Below are 16,698 nucleotides of genomic sequence, written 5' to 3' on the forward strand. Positions count from 1 at the left end.
CCTACTTCTGATTGGTTGCGATTGTCTCACCTCTCTCATCCTTTTGGCAAGATGGCGAAGGTGCTAGGTCCAATTCTGACTGGTTGTGACGGCCTCACCTTTCTTACCTGTTTGCAAGATGGTGGAGGTGCCAGGCATTTCGGTCATATTCTGACTGTCTCACCTTTCTTATCCTTTTCTCAAGACAATGGAGGTGCCAGATCCAATTCTGTCAGGTTGTGACTGTCTCACCTCACTCATGGTGGAGCTGCCAGGTCGAAATCGGTCAGATTCTGACTGTCTCGCCTTTCCTATCTTGTTCTCAAGACAATGGAGGTGCCAGATCCAATTCTGTCAGATTGTGACTGTCTCACTACACTCATGGTGGTGGTGCCAGGCCGAAATCGGTCAGATTCTGACTGTCTCGCCTTTCTTATCCTGTTTTCAAGACAATGGAGGTGCCATATCCAATTCTGTCAGGTTGTGACTGTCTCACCACACTCATGGTGGTGGTGCCAGGCCGAAATCGGTCAGATTCTGACTGTCTCGCCTTTCCTATCCTGTTCTCAAGACAATGGAGGTGCCAGATCCAATTCTGTCAGGTTGTGACTGTCTCACCACACTCATGGTGGTGGTACCAGGCCGTAATCAGTCAGATTCTGACTGTCTCGCCTTTCTTATCCTGTTCTCAAGACAATGGAGGTGCCATATCCAATTCTGTCAGGTTGTGACTGTTTCACCTCACTCATGGTGGAGGTGCCAGGCCGAACGCGGTCAGATTCTGACTGTCTCACCTTTCTTATCCTGTTCTCAAGACAATGGAGGTGCCATGTCCAATTCTGTAAGGTTGTGACTGTCTCACCTCACTCATGGTGGTGGTGCCAGGCCGAAATCAGTCAGATTCTGATTGTCTCGCCTTTCTTATCCTATTCTCAAGACAATGGAGGTGCCAGATCCAATTCTGTCAGGTTGTGACTGTCTCACCTCACTCATGGTGGAGGTGCCAGGCCAAAATCGGTCAGATTCTGATTGTCTCGCCTTCTTATTCTGTTTGCAAAATAGTGGAGGTGCCTGGTTTGATTCTGTCTGGCTCTGACCGCCTCACCTCCCTTTTCCTGTTAGCAAGACGATGGCAGCGTCAGACCCAATTCTGACTGGTTGTGACTGTCTCACCTCTCTCACCCTGTTTGCAAGATAGTAGAAGTGTCAGGCCCGATTTCCGATGGTTTCAACTGTCTCATCACTTCAAAAGAAATGCAGAAACAACATAATTAATCAATAAATAATATTTTTATTTCACCTTTTATGCAAATTAAACCAAGGTAAAAACTAAACCCAACCTACAGATTTCCAATATGTTCACTTAAATCATCTTATGTTACAAAACGACCGTTTCAAAATTTACTTAAAATAGTCCGACGGTTAGACAGGAGCCCACAGCATGACAGAATTATTAAGACAATTACATTACAGGGTGTCCCGAAATGAACTTACAGTTTTTATTAACAATCATTAAAGGAAGTCAACACGATGCCAACCTTGACTGGGAAAGTATTCTTTCGATCATTCACATAGCAACCTCCCTTACCTGACACCTCTCTTAGCAGGACACCTTCTCTATGATGGACACCTATTTTGGTCAGGAGTTGGTCATTTCAATTGAATTTGGCCTCTGTAATCCAGACACATCTTACCATTAACAGTACAAGTCGCTCTCAAAGGTGTCCTTATTAGAGAGGTTCCACTGTCGTTGGACATCTGGCTCTTCTGTCACACCTCAGGCCGTGAAGACACCGAAGGGGTTTTTGAAGTGTACTGTACCCCTGGCATGCACCCGGTATAGACTTGGTGGCCTAGATCCTAACTTGGCTTTGAAAAAGTGTCATTTTAAAATGGCCGGGTCTATTTGGCAAGCCGCTCGCCGAACATGCATCTTTTTTTGTCCTGTTTGGAGAGCCGCTTGCCAAACAGCACTAAAAAGCCACCCTGTTCGGCCAGCCGGGCTTGCCATACAGGTAAAAAATCTACCCTGTTTGGCGAGCTGGAGACTTTACTTTAATATTAATGAGTTCGGCTCTCCATTCAGGACAAGAAAAAGTCGCTGTTTGGTAAGCCGGGCTTGCCAAGTAGTCACTTCCTTTTAAAATAGCTAGCATTACCCAATCTTAGGGACGAGGTGTGCATTGCGTTGAGCACAGTGCTGCCATTTTGGTTGTTTGTCAGGAACAACCAACCAAGGAGTTTAATATAGGGATAAATAATATTTGATTTTGATAAAATCCACTTAGACTTGTTTTAGTCCTTTTGGGACACCCTGTACGAGTTCATACAAATTATTCCCTATGACGTTGTCAGTCACCTGTCTTCATCCACCACTAAAACCCTTTTAAATATTTTGTAAAATTAACAGTTGATGAGTTGAAATCTACATACATGTACAATCAAAGTTAAATAAAGAATAATCTTTATTCACTCTTGACACAATCCAATATTTTAATCACAAAATATTTGATTAGTACTATTTTTCCCATTTCAAGAATTAGTTAGTAAAATATGTGATTCTAAGGCAAGAGTTTGGAAGTTTTGTGAGTGAATCTACTAAGATCCAATTAATTTTCAAGGAGGATACCGGACCGCTACAGAATTATAGATGGGAAATTCAGCTGGTTGTTAAAAATACACATTTATGCTCATTTGTCCTGTTAAGTCGGTACATACTATATTGACATAATCATGAGAGAACTACTCATACATAAAATTGTATAATATTTGGCAATATTTTGACCATGTTAGAACCTTCACCATGACGACGCTGCTTTAGAGTAGACAGGCAGATTTGATTACAATTTTCCCTTTCTCAATGAGCCGGCCTTGTAAATATTATCCTGCTAGAATGGTGACAGATTTGTGCATCACATCAGCATTTTCTATTGTTAACTTTTTGCATTTTTTGTATTGTTAACTATGGTAGTTTGCACCAAAGGGTTAAATATCATGAACAAAACAAAATTCCGTGCGCCCTACTAGTCTGTCTGTGAATTTTTTCACAAATCATTTCCCACCAAAAAATTAAAGGAATGATGAAAGGATTATCCCAGCATAGTTTGCACTTAACTGAAAACCATTATGTAAGGGATACTATTAAGAAGGAGCCAAAGTAGATAAGCTCATATGCCAACAGGCCATTGGCCGTATCTTATGTTGATGAAGAAGCTACATGAAGTGGCAATATAGCTCTCTCCTATCTCACTGTGGTCATCAACACTAATTTCACGCTGGTACTAGGAATATATTACCGAGGTCCACAAGACCAAGACCCCCACTGCATATTAGTCACCAGTCCTGAAGATCTCATTAGACCCCTTAGCTCCTGCCTATAGTCCCGCTTTAATACTCAAGACCGCTTTTGAAACAGTATTCTAAATTGCATATGAATGGGGTTTTAAAATCCACCTGATACATGTAGGTCCAAATCTCACATTTTAACTAAATGTCGCAGTGATCATACATGTAGACCAGGGCAGTAATTATTGAGAGAATATAGATAAATATGGATTTCACTTCGGTTTTAGACACAAGGTATGATATTATATGAATTTTTTACAATTTTTGTGTTATTGACTAAGGCAACATGGAAAACAGCGCTGCTATTGCTACAGGGTGTTAAAAATTGTCTTGGCAGTTTTAAAGCTGAATAATGTTCCTTAAAAGCAATCTTTTGTGATGCAGTTCCCTGTGCGTAGTTCATGAAAAAGAACACGAGAAGCTATCTGGTGAAATACATGTCAAAAAGAACTCATTATCTATGTCACACAGGTAATTTTGGAAAGACGTCATAAATGATCATGAAATAGCATATTGTCATGAGAAAAAAAATCCTTTTTGAAGAAAATATTAAACTTGAAAGTTCCAAGACAATTTTTTAACACCCTGTACAATCATATTTTGATAGGATTGCTAAAAGGGATGACCATTCACTATATGCTGATTAATTCTATATATCCTATTAAGCATGACTTGAATGAAACTGCAGAGAGCGCCTGAACCATTTTTTAAGGAGGACGAAGGTTTTAATTTTTCAGAACAAGAAAGAAGTAAAAACTTCTGACACTTCTTATACACATAAATTCGATAAATTTGCCTAAAACTCTACGTTCCAAAGACTTTACACAGCCTGGCCACAAAACGAAAAGAAGTGTGAACTAACGGATACTGAAAATCAACCTTAAAAAAACAAAACCTGCAAAAAATACTTTTTGCTGTATAGTTGGGCTCCTGTTTCCATGGTAACCATTCGTTTCTCTAGAAATGACCTACATCACAAAAGAAACTTCACACTTACATGAATAGATCTTGAAAATCGCTCTTTTTAAGAAATAATGACCAATAAGGAAATATTCATCGCTAAATTAAGGTTTGTGTGACTCCATTCAAATCAGGGTGAATTCCGTTGCTGGGAATTTAAAAGACTCTACTGCTTATTAAATACTGCTCTGAGATGCTAGACAGCAAATGGTTGTTAGAAGGCCTGCTATGTGTTGGCTTCATATCCTGTATTATAGCAGCCGTGTGCAAAGGGGGGGGGCGTAAAGTGTACTGGACAGTACTCCTAAATGCACCTCAAATGCATTGTAGCATAGATTCGCATGAAGAATGTACAGTGCCTTGATTTTGCGGCAGCGGTCTTGATTTTTTGATTGAAATATAGGTGGCGTGATCGAGTTGTATCTGTGGTTTGTATATATAGAACTGAAATTAACACCACTGAGTTAGGTCTTTGATACAATGTACATTTCAATTCATATTTCTGAACGTGATTGAGATATGTTCAGGCTCTTTTGGCAAATGTCTGCAGTGACAACTGAGGTTAATTGAGCATTGATTATTTCAGAATCGCCAAATTTTTATTGGAGCCACACAAACCGATGTCAAGGCAGACACTTTTTGGATGAGACAGGCACCATAGTATGTACAAAAATGTATTAAACACACTAACTCCATACATTAGCCCATTTGCCACTTATATTGAATAATAGCATATAAAATTTTGAACACGTTAACATAACATACATCTTAATAGTTTCTCCTGATTTCGTGCAGTATGAAGAGTTACGATGCTGAAAGTGACATCTTCCTACAATAGTACAAATTACTCTACGATAGAAAAATACACCTGTAATTACCGTACATGCCATGGACCACGTAATATCCATCCAAAAAAATGTCTGCCAATTTTTGGACCTCGAGGCCACAAATATGCAGCGCCGAGTCCATTTGATTTCAATTGAAAACTACTATTTCTCTATTACACCAATCCGTAGAGTGAGCCCGACGAACGCGGGACATCACGTTAAGTATCAAAAATGGAAACGAACATCAAGACAATGAGAATAGTGGATAATGATCGGTAATTATGCAGTTAGTTTACACAATCTTCCTTAGAAAAGTGACATATTCGACATGAAAAAGTTGTCATGCGCTATTATTAAGCAAATGAAACAAGATAAGGGAAACTGAGTCACGTAGCGATAAAATGTACAATAGTCTAGTCTTTTCACTCTCTGCTGATGTGTTACTCTCTGTGCTGTCTTTAATACAACACAATAAGGAGCCTTGCATAAACCATGAAACAAAGATTTATATGTACAAAGACACTTCTCCTTGGAGGACTTTGAATCAACCCCACAGTCGGAAGAAGTCGAAACAAAATTTCCAGATTTTGTATCTGATTATGCATGCAGTCCAAATCGCAATTGACACCAAAAATGATTTTACGGAGAAATAGCACAAATGTTGTGCATTACACTAGTGTCAATGCATTGAAAAGCATTACAGCTAACCAAGATACTTATGCGCATACATAACCGGATATCACAAAGTCTGGAAATATTGTTCTAGTTACTGAAAACAATTGGGCTGACTTGAAGTCCCCGGAGAATTATCAAAAAAATTATGGTCTGGAGCCTGTTTCATTAGGCCTACATTGTATTGTACACTTATCATGATCAGCTGCAGATCCAGGGGCTAGAGCAATGACCTGTGCCTATAACCTTAGTTAGAAAACTTCACTTTCTCTGAGGTGACCCCTCACCTGGTCACCCTCTTTCTCCAAGATGCCTCCTCTTTCTCTGTAGTGCCCCTTCTTTCCTGAAGCTACCCCCTCACTAAGTCACCACTTTTTGTCAAAGGTGCACCCTCTTTCTCTGAGGTGCTCCCTCTTTCTCTGAGGTGCTCCCTCTTTCTCTGAGGGCCCCTCTGTGTCTGAGGTGCACCCTCTTTCTCTGAGGGCCACTCTTGTCTCTGAGGTGCACCATCTTTCTCTGAGGGCCCCTCTTTCTCTGAGGTGCACCCTCTTTCTCTGAGGGCCCCTCTGTCTCTGAGGTGCTCCCTCTGTCTCTGAGGTGCTCCCTCTGTCTCTGCAGTGCCCCCTCTGTCTTCAAAGTGCACCCTCTTTCTCTGATGGACCCTCTGTCTCTGAGGTGCAGCCTCTTTCTCCGAGGTGCTCCCTCCGTCTCCAAAGTGCACCCTCTTTCACATTATAGCATACATGTTAAAATCTAATGAAACCGGTTCCAGAATAATAATATACATATTTACCACAACTTTATCAAAAACTTTGGGTCAACCGATGACATATAATAATAATAAGAGAGCAATTAACATATTCTCCCGGGTCAAAATATCATGAAACAACGAAATTACCATTTACAAAGCGTTAAATAAAAGGGACATTAATCTTCCTCGAAGCCGTTAAGAATATTTCCAACCACCATATCACTGTTCCGAATCGGGATTTATTAACATTATTTTGGCACTCAGATCTGTGCATCACATGACTATTATATACAAACAAGACTTAAAGGGACAATGGCCGTAAATATTTATACCCGAATATTTACAGTTGCTGTACTTTTGCAGTGCATTTGTGTGCTGCTGTATCCAAAGAACAATTTGAAAGTTTGTCAATAAAACAAGATCGCAGTTTTGAGTTGCTGAGGATATCATTAACCTTATTTTTTATCCTTGAACCTGGGTGGAGTATCACAGTGGCTTGTGAAAAGGGATGTTAATTTTGACCAACACTGTACCATACCCATCTAAACGCAATACATGTAGCATTAACATTCCACAGAAATGCACTACAAGGTTCAGCTACTGTTGTTTAACTTCAATCTTTGCGAGAAACTTCATTACTATCGCCTTTAGCATCAGTCCAAGCTGCGAGGATCAACAAGGGAAAAAATAATACACAGGAAAAATCTGTTATCTATTAGACATCTTGTTAGACAGATGTAAAAAACACATTTTTGTTGTTCTTTCTTTTATCACAAAATTTTAAAAAAAAGATTTTTTGATGAAGTTCTGATGTCTAAAACTAGTTGAGGTCCAATAGGTACTATTTTAGAAGTTTGATGGACATCAATCAAATGTCTATAATGTGAAGTCTGTAATAGACATCACTGGATTTTCCCTGTACACACGTCAATCAACTTCAATCAATTTGAATGTATGAAATGCGGGAAACTGTCGAAGCGGAACAGTTTCCCCTGACCATTGCGGAACCAGTCATCAACTCGATGCATAACTGTCCACGTTTAAAATATTTTTTCAGATACTCAAGATCATAACCCGAGGACACGAACAGATCATTGACATTGTGCAGTTGGACCGGTTTGATGCAAACCAACAGGAGCGGAGAAAGCGGACTTATGTCATCATATTTCCAGGACTATACTTATTAAAGCTCACTAAAACCATTAAAAGATGGGTTATTGCTGTGACTTTAGTTTCTCTCCTGAATCTCCATCTGGAAAAAAATTCAAATCAGAACGACATTGTTAAGTTATTGCTATAGTAGCATTTAAATCCAACATGAATCTAAGGCATATTCGTATTTGTGAATCTGACAGTCAAGTACCCTGTCCCATAATGCATCAGTATTTTTTGTTTTAATTTGAAGGAGGAGCAACAGGAGTCGGGGACAGGACGGCACTAATGATAGTTCAAAGCTCCTCTGTAGGGGGCGCCACAGGTATGCAACACCTCTTGAACTCAAACAGTAAAGTTCATGTGCAGACTGATATCACAGGACTGCCCTCTATACAGGAGATCTGTAACCATGCATTACTAAGTGCCAGCCTGACACCAATTCGCCTAGCACCTCCTTTTAGGCAGACACCATTTTAGGAATTTAAAACATACAGCCAAGCTTTTAATTGCTTTTAAAATGAGTCTTAACGATGTTGCAATATATCCTACTTTACTGCTGCAACTGAACAAAAGGAAACAGAATTGCATCATTGTGTCCTACATGTATTTTACTAAAATGATCTAAATCTTGAACACATTGGAATCTAGTCTGAACTAGTTTAAACCCAGTAATTCCCGGCTCTACACTTGACTAAAATATACACATTGGTCTTACATTATGTAAATTTCGCAAATATAGACTTTAATGGCAATAGATTTCCATGTAATTAATAGTTTGACCTTGATTAAACAGCTATTAAACAGGAATGCATTTAACGACCCAGTATTTCAAATTCAGCCAGAACTGAATGACTATAATTCAGCGCCCAGTAAACAAAGGAGAAACTAAAGACCCGTATTTTAAAATAGTTCAGCTGTGACAGTTTGACAGATTTGGGCTGGCAATATTCAATGATTCAGACTTTCTTGACCTAGTAATTTATACTTTAGCTCAAAAACTACCAGTGGCCATCACTCAGGCCGAGTTTTAAGACCCAGTGATTCAAAATCATTAAAAACTTGCAATTTTTTTATATGACGTTTAAATGTTAGGAACCAGTAATAAAATAGTTTAGTTTTAAAACTAGAATGTCTAGGTCTGAGGTTTAGGACCAAATAAACCTAGCAATTACTTGGCCAGTCTGAATCGACAGAGATAGGACCTGACATGTAATTAGAAAGTTATCAATATCTCTCCTCGAATTAGCCATCACCATCTCTTATTTTTCGTTAGAGGAGACCTGATATTACCAGGTCCGAGGTCAGACGTGACAACAGAACATGGTCCCTTCAAACTTTATCATTCTCACCATGAATTAGTATCACAAAATGGGCAGAAACACCTGGAAAACATGCATCACATAACTTGCAACAGTGACATCGATATCTTCATTATATTACAAGGAAACTATATTACAAACAGTGTAAACATAGAAAACCGAACAGAAGAACACTTGCACTTTATTCGCCTAACAGAAGAATCACTAACTGCACTACATCGAGTTTATGTACAGGGTATTCGATGAGAAATCTACATGAGTCCCAGCTGTAGTCCATCCCAGTATTGTCAAGGCACCAGTTGAGATAAAAATACAAACACAGACACACGAGGCGTCACCGGTCATTCCACGTCGTGGCATCCTGACCTTTGACCTTACGCGTGTCTTGGACTGAGGTAAATTTCGTATACAGTTAAGGCATGCAAGTATTGACATCTCCGTCCTCGATAACACAGTTATTGTTCCGTCGTCGTGTTCCTCTATTTTGAAAATATCTACCAAGAAGTTGCATACGGAAAGATGAAGTCAAGCGCCCCCTACGTATCATTAACTCAGCTAACGACCTCTTCGACGTGGCGGCACTCGGACTTTAACTTTACAAATTCCTTTGCGACTTCGTCATTTGTCCGCTGGGACAGTATGCGCAATATCGTCCAACCCGTTTCATCGAGATGTACTCGCCTTCCCAGGGAGCACCAGCAGGCACATGATCCTTGTTCTCGAATATCGCGGAGTTGCATGATCGCGATTCCGATGAGGCGGTCCTCCCGCGCAAAGCAGTAGTCTTTGGCACAAATGTGAAGTTCGTATGCATCAGGGTCATCTTCGTTCCCAAGGATACTGAAAAACAACAACAACAACAACAAGTCAGACGGTGGAGAAATCAAATAAAAGTTTCATCAGGACAGTCTGGTCTTGAAGAAGCTTTTGCAACAGACCATATGGGGCAGCGGTAGTACAGTGGAAGAGAGTCGGCCTCATGATCAGGAGGTCGTGGGTTCGACTCTCGGCTGAGTCACTGCTTAGTTCCCCTACTGGTCAAGTTCAAGTGAGCACCCTCTGGTTGCTCCTTGAAACCACTGATTGATTTTTGTGGAGACCGGGTAATTTGATATCCCACAGCGCTTTAACAGTTTCATTACTGAGGATCGCTATATAAGTCTGTGACTTTCTTATATTATTATACATCTAATAGAATGTTTTGCCCGTGTGTCTGGAGAGGGGGTGTTGGGGGGTGTTAGTCTTGAAAAAAAAGTGTTCACTGCCAGAGTTGGGGCAAATCACCACCGCAATCCGCAGCCCCTGTACTCAATACTCACAAGTGGAATGTTTCATTGAACTTAGGCGACCAGTTATTACTCTTGGATTTGGTGGAGTTTTTCCGTTTCTTGTCGCTCAGATGTGGACCAATCATGTTGACCTCGATGAACGGCCGAAACATGCCCGTCGTCTGCCACCGGAGGTCATTCGCTGCGACAACTGAAACAACCCCAAGACGAAAAGCGTTAATGAATCCGTTGTCATTCCTTGACAGTGCAAAAGAGGCCGAAAGGCTGAACTCTGCACCCCTGTTTATAAAGACAATATCACTGTTTCCCTTACTTCTCTGTGCATTTGATTCGGCATTGTCACGTTAGCTCAACATCATCTACAGAGCCACTTCAAGTCGAGGTTCCAAGACACAAACAACGTTAAAGTGGGACTTTTACAACATAACCTATCACCCCTTGTCTAAAAAGCCTACTGAGGGCCCTTTTTACCCGTTTGTCCTGAAAAATGGACTCATCCATTGGCAATGGCGTACATGCCCTGCCCGGTCAAGGTGCTTGTTGGAAGTTACCAGCTAAAGGACAACTGCCAAGTCCTACACATCAAAACAAAGTTATCTTATACTTTCTTTCAGCCTTCTGAAGCAAAGACACAATTTTTCAAGGCTTCGATGCCCCAGCCTACCTTTGACTGTAACTTTATGCTCCCCTGTCCCAGGATGAGTAAAAAGGTCCACCTGTATGGACACCTCACCGACGTTCTCTTCTCCGCTTGGCTGGTCTGAAATACGATCATCTATAGCAATGATAATTAAAAGTGAAATTGAAAGTTAAACACTACTATACTCAATCAAGGACGGCTCTGCGCAAATCTACCGAGCACAATACGTGTTGACATAAAGCAGGCCTGACTCAGACCCCTCCATACAACTCCATTACCTGCCAAAATCGGCTCTTGATAAGGTCAAGTGGCCGAAAACAAATGCAAAGGACTGATTGCGGCAGCGGGATGCGGCACACACTTAATTATCATTACTCAATCTAGGGACACTTAATTAACCAATTTTTTCTTCTACGATGGGACTTGCCACTTTTATTCAAGGCCTGACGATATTACTGGTAGAAACGCAAACTCATGCTAACGGTTCTTGATTACATTGAATGAAAGGAAATGAATTTACAAAACAGAGTACAAATATTCCAAGTTAAGGTTTGGAAGTATTCAAGTAAACAAAGGAGTTTTCTGTGATTTTCCAGCGACAAATTTATCCCAAAGAAGAATGAGTCTGTTGGGAAGACACCATATTCAATTTCGTGCAACACTACGAGACAAAAAGATGCACAAAAGGAAAAGGATTTCCGAAAATTACTATAACAAAGATGGAAATTTGGAAACACAAAATGACTGTTTAAAAATGTGCATGATTTTATTACGATTTGAATCACGAGACAACAGTAAAACAAAATGTTAACGTTGATGTGACATCTCTTAATTTGCATCATTGGCGTGCCTCTGATGCGCTACCCAGTGTGTACATGTAGGTCATAAGTAAGCCGCGTGTAGGTCACGCGTAATATAGAGAATCATAGAGATAAGTGTGTCACTGGTGCGTCATTCGTGCCCAACTTCATGCATAGATAGCAAGAAGGATGTCAATTGTGACTTGGACTGTATTAAGTGAGTGTGGTGAATAAAAAAACAACAGTACAGTGATGTCAAGAAAAGTGAACGAAAATCTCCTTGCGTAAACAAAATACATCCAGACACTTAAGACTTTTTGGAATACCTGTACTTACCCTTACCCTGAGCGTTTTGAGTATTAACGAATGTCTTGATGAGAGTATCGGTGGTCTGTGTATACAGCGACAGGGCGTATCGCAAACTCTGTAACTCGGCGCTCTTGTCGAGAAACGTCTTCTTAAGGCCTTGTCCGCCGGCGTGATAGTATTGCTTGATTGTGTCTAAGGCCATATCTAACACAGCGCACTGTTTTGGTGACAAGTTCTTCTCCGCTTCTTTCGACATGTCCTGGAAAATGTAATATTCTTGTCAGTTTGAGATGCACAATAGGGTAACTTGATTACAAAATACTTTGATATTTCAACCTGGGAAGGTCATGCACTCCCGATGATATGTAATGAGCATGCATCCTTGTACCAAAAAATATGTGACGGAGTGTTTTTTCTGCTACGAAGCATCGTTTGACATGTATACTTTCCACAGCACCTTACTTCCACAGCAGCAGTCTCAATATGGATGGTGCAATCGAGTTAATACACAGGGTGTGTCGGAAATATGATTTTCCTGGTGAATGATACAACAAAGTATGTTTTGCACTAAAATGGTAAAGGAAACTTTTAAAATCTTAACTGATAGTGAATGAAGAGCTAAGTGATAATTTGCTGAATGCATAAGTATTATGCTTGAAGCCAGTTTTCATGATAAAATGTTACCAGTGAGTATAAATACACTGATTAGAATGAAATTATTGATATCTTATTGATATCTTCGGTGTTTTTTTGCTATTTTCGCAAACACCAGCATCAAACAAAAACTTGATCTAAATTGCTGGATTTCAGGACGCTTTAGAATAAGGTCAAGGTAAACTGACACAGGCAGGCTCCATGTGATTTGCATCACCAACATTCCGCCAGATAAACAAATGGATTAAACTGTAAGAACAAGTCTTTGGAGTCGAGAAGAACTGACAGTTACTTATGGAATCAACTGGCTTCAAGATCGCATGATAATAGTTCTAATCAATGAGAAAATCAATTTGATCAAAAGAAGATGGTTACTCGAAGGTCAGAAACAAAAAAAATATAGGTAAAATCGCACGACTGGTATCTGATAATTTTAGCTTGTTCCTCCTGAACATGTAACCAAGGATTGATAAGACTAGTCTTTATCAATTCTTGATGTAACTGATGAAATCTCATTGTTAAACATTACCAGGGGCATTGTTTTGAGGAAATGAGGAAGTGGACTTTTCATAAATCTCTGTAGGTGGCGCTTAGAATCACGTACCTTTTTACGGCCCAAAATTTTTTATATACAGTAAAACCAACAGCCGACAATTTAAATGACGTCACATGATGTCACACGGGACAAGCTCACAGAGCCAGGAAATTAAGCCATGACACGAGCACAAACACAGATGGATCTGTGAGAGATGATTGCTTTAATGGACCTTAATATTTTCATCGTGTTTGTTGTTTTTCTGGTGTAAAAATCAACCCCTATATGAGCTGTGAAAAGGTATGCGACTCCCTGCACCTCCTAGCCGATTTGTTGGGCCACTACACCACTGCTTGTAACAAACACTGAATATCGCCTTGCCAAAAAAGCTCTCCGATTCTAAACATGGACACAGGCAGGGACAGCAACAGTTTACAGACTGAGATAATTAACTTCCAATTCGTTGTCCAAAAACAAGGTGCATCCCACCAATATACTAAGAGAACTTGGCCTGGCTACGCAAAACAAGTTCTGTCACAAACTTCTTTTGAACCGCTCGGCCTGGGACAGACAGAAACACATAATCGTGATAATACTGGAACTATTTTGACAGAATTTTTAGATCGCATGACAGCATGCAAAGGACAATTAACAATAAAATACCCCAGTTTGACATTGTAAAGATATCATTAGTAGCTAAATATTGTGATTATAAAACTGAAAGTGTCTTTTTAAGAATTTGAATTTTCGAGAGAGAATAAGTTTAAGGAGATACAAAACTTTGTAAATAAGGTAAAACAAACATCACAGCACTTAAAATCAGTTTTTCCGAACTTTCCAAAATGAATCCCATTTCTCAAAGATCGATTTGTTAATGTTTCATGTCAGCCAATTTATATATAAACTGAGCTTTATTTTTCCATAGCAAAACCAGTGCTGTGATGTCATCAGCTCGAGTACCTGGAGGAAATCGTTCATGCCCGTGGGCATATTGGGCATGTTAGGCAGATGGGAATTGGACGCCATGCGACAGGGTGTGTTAGGCACTTGGTTGAATTGAGGCATGCTTCCGAACTTTCTCATGTTGTTCACCGATTGTGGCTGGTTAAACCCGGTCATACTACCGAACTTAGGCATTTCCAACTGAGAAGGGTAAAAAAAAACGACAACAAGTTTAGACAACACGTAAAAATATAACGCTAGTTGATCACATGAACGACTGGACACATTTTGGATTGGGTGAACTTTGAGAATCTCGGCATTCGAAGGCTTCCTCTAAAATGGGCACCAGTTATTGTTGTGATTGATTGACTTCCGCCCTCACAGAATTCAACGTCATGGACGAAGTCAACAATGCGTTCCTCTCTGTAATGTGTCGTGTTAAGTGCCTTGCCAAAGAAGACAAGCTAGCTACAATGTACTGTTAAAGAAATATTAACTCTACCCTACTTATTGTCAGTGATGCTCTACGAGCATAGGGTAGTGCCTCGCAATAGTTAAGTGCCTTGCAATAGAAGACAAACTATTAAACTGCTGTTAAAAGGATATTTGTTCTACACTATTTTGTCAGTGATGCTCAACAGAGAAGGGGCTAAGAGCCGAAAATTGCAAATATGACCAATTCTGACAAACGGATGGGAAGCCAAAATATCATGGGTCGGCAAAGTCCTTCCACAGTGTCTCAGTGATCAAAATATCTGGTAGCGAAAGAGTTGAATTGAACTTCATTTCATGAATATCCCGGTTTTTGCCAGAAGGGGTCATAAATACAAAACAATAAATTTCTAACTAACTCTAGCAGCCAACAATGCAACATTCCCCGACTGTGTAAGGTTCTCTTGTAAAACCTGAGCCAAAAAAAGAATAAAACACATAATAACATAATAAATAAACATAGCACCTCTACCATAAAATGAACGATAGTCGAAAGTACTGGAGTCAAGAAGAAATATCTTAAATAGTAACAAATAACATTTTAATAATGCTACAAACTGCAAAATTCATCACCCCATTTTGAACTTTTATGAAATTGTCATGAGTCTTATTTGGCATATCATGAAATTTCTTTCGCTTTTCCAAACAAAAGAATGTTATTTCCCATTATTGTCTTTGCCAACCAAGTTATTCATGAAATCCAAAAAATTTAAATGCCCGCAAAAATTTGGCAGTTTGTAGCAAAATGATTTCGCTGATGAACAAAAGGAAAACACATGATATCTGAAAGGTATCCAGTCAGAACGGCCCCTGGTCAAAACGGCCCCGCTTTAAATAGAGTCAAAACGGCCCCGAGTCAAAACGGCCCTGGGTCAAAACGGCCCTGGGTCAAAACGGCCCTTGGTAGTTTAGTGGTAGTAACCTATCTGAACTAGATAACTTTTTTTACTGCGTGCGTGTAACCAGTGGTAACGAGATAAGAAAGCAGATGTTATGCACTTTTAAAACTTAGAAGTTGCGTTATCTGGTTTTTGGCCTGTTCGCCCATATTATTGTTATTATTATTAATCTTCTCTACATTATTCTCTATATGTAGGGCTAATGTAGGTCTACACCATCGAACTTTATTCAGGTCCGTGATCACACAGAAAAATATAAGATCATTAATTAAGCAAGGGGAATTAATCAAGGCTACTTTTCGTGATATTTGCTGAGGTTCCTTTTACCTTTAACTTCTAGACATCTATTTTGTTCAATAATTTTACATCTGACCAAATACATATAGAGTGGAGAGGGGTCGCACTGTCTCTTTAATCTTGTGACTGAGCTCATTGTGAACAGTGATCACATGCCAAAGGTGATGCGAATTCACTGTCTCTTTGATATTGCGGCTAATTAGAGCTAATTGCGAACACAAATCACATGCCAAAGGTGATGCGAATTCACTGTCTCTTTGATATTGCGGCTAATTAGAGCTAATTGCGAACACTAATCACATGCCAAAGGTGATGCGAATTCACTGTCTCTTTGATCTTGCGGCTAATTAGAGCTGATTGCGAACACTAATCACATGCCAAAGGTGATGCGAATTCACTGTCTCTTTGATATTTCGATTAACAATAAAGGAACGATTACTAATTACAGACGGAACCTAATTCAAGAATGAGTACTGTTCATTTTATCATCTCGTCACGATGACTATATAAACCCCCAGAATTCTCAAGATCTTCATCAGTTTATTCCAAGACTTCATTGCTGCTACAACTCGACGCTACTTTCATCAACACCTTACTATGACAGAAGAGGATCCCTGCATCTCCTGCCGCAAGCAAGTGAAGAGACGACAACATGGCCTCCAGTGCGAAGGATGTGACCAGTGGCAACACCGAATCTGCAACACGGGTATAAGCCAGAAAGAGTACCGTGCCGCTGTCAAGCTGGGGAATGCGATCAGCTGGAGGTGCCAACGGTGTCAGGCAAGAAGTTACAGCCGCCTTAGTGTTGGGGAGCCCCAGGGCGAGAGCACACG

The 16,698-nt window shown here is 40.0% G+C and overlaps 2 protein-coding genes across 3 annotated transcripts in view; one reads left to right on the top strand and one right to left on the bottom strand.

Annotated features, from left to right (window-relative positions):
- The window catches only part of LOC135482724 (integrator complex subunit 3-like), a 414,475-nt gene that overhangs the window by 34,489 nt on the left and 363,288 nt on the right, over nucleotides 1-16,698 (top strand). The gene's annotated exons all lie outside the window — the stretch shown is intronic.
- The window catches only part of LOC135482719 (protein unc-13 homolog B-like), a 220,494-nt gene continuing 205,046 nt past the window's right edge, over nucleotides 1,251-16,698 (bottom strand). For both annotated transcript variants that reach the window (XM_064763021.1, XM_064763022.1), the window contains 4 exons: nucleotides 12,074-12,305; nucleotides 10,962-11,072; nucleotides 10,328-10,487; nucleotides 1,251-9,848 (listed from right to left, as the gene is read on the bottom strand). In XM_064763021.1, coding sequence (XP_064619091.1) covers nucleotides 9,560-9,848; nucleotides 10,328-10,487; nucleotides 10,962-11,072; nucleotides 12,074-12,305 — 792 coding nt within the window. In that variant the 3' untranslated portion in view covers nucleotides 1,251-9,559. The remainder of the gene's footprint in view (nucleotides 9,849-10,327; nucleotides 10,488-10,961; nucleotides 11,073-12,073; nucleotides 12,306-16,698) is intronic.

The sequence above is a fragment of the Lineus longissimus genome, chromosome 2, assembly GCF_910592395.1.
Source record: "Lineus longissimus chromosome 2, tnLinLong1.2, whole genome shotgun sequence".
Lineage (NCBI taxonomy): Eukaryota > Metazoa > Nemertea > Pilidiophora > Heteronemertea > Lineidae > Lineus > Lineus longissimus.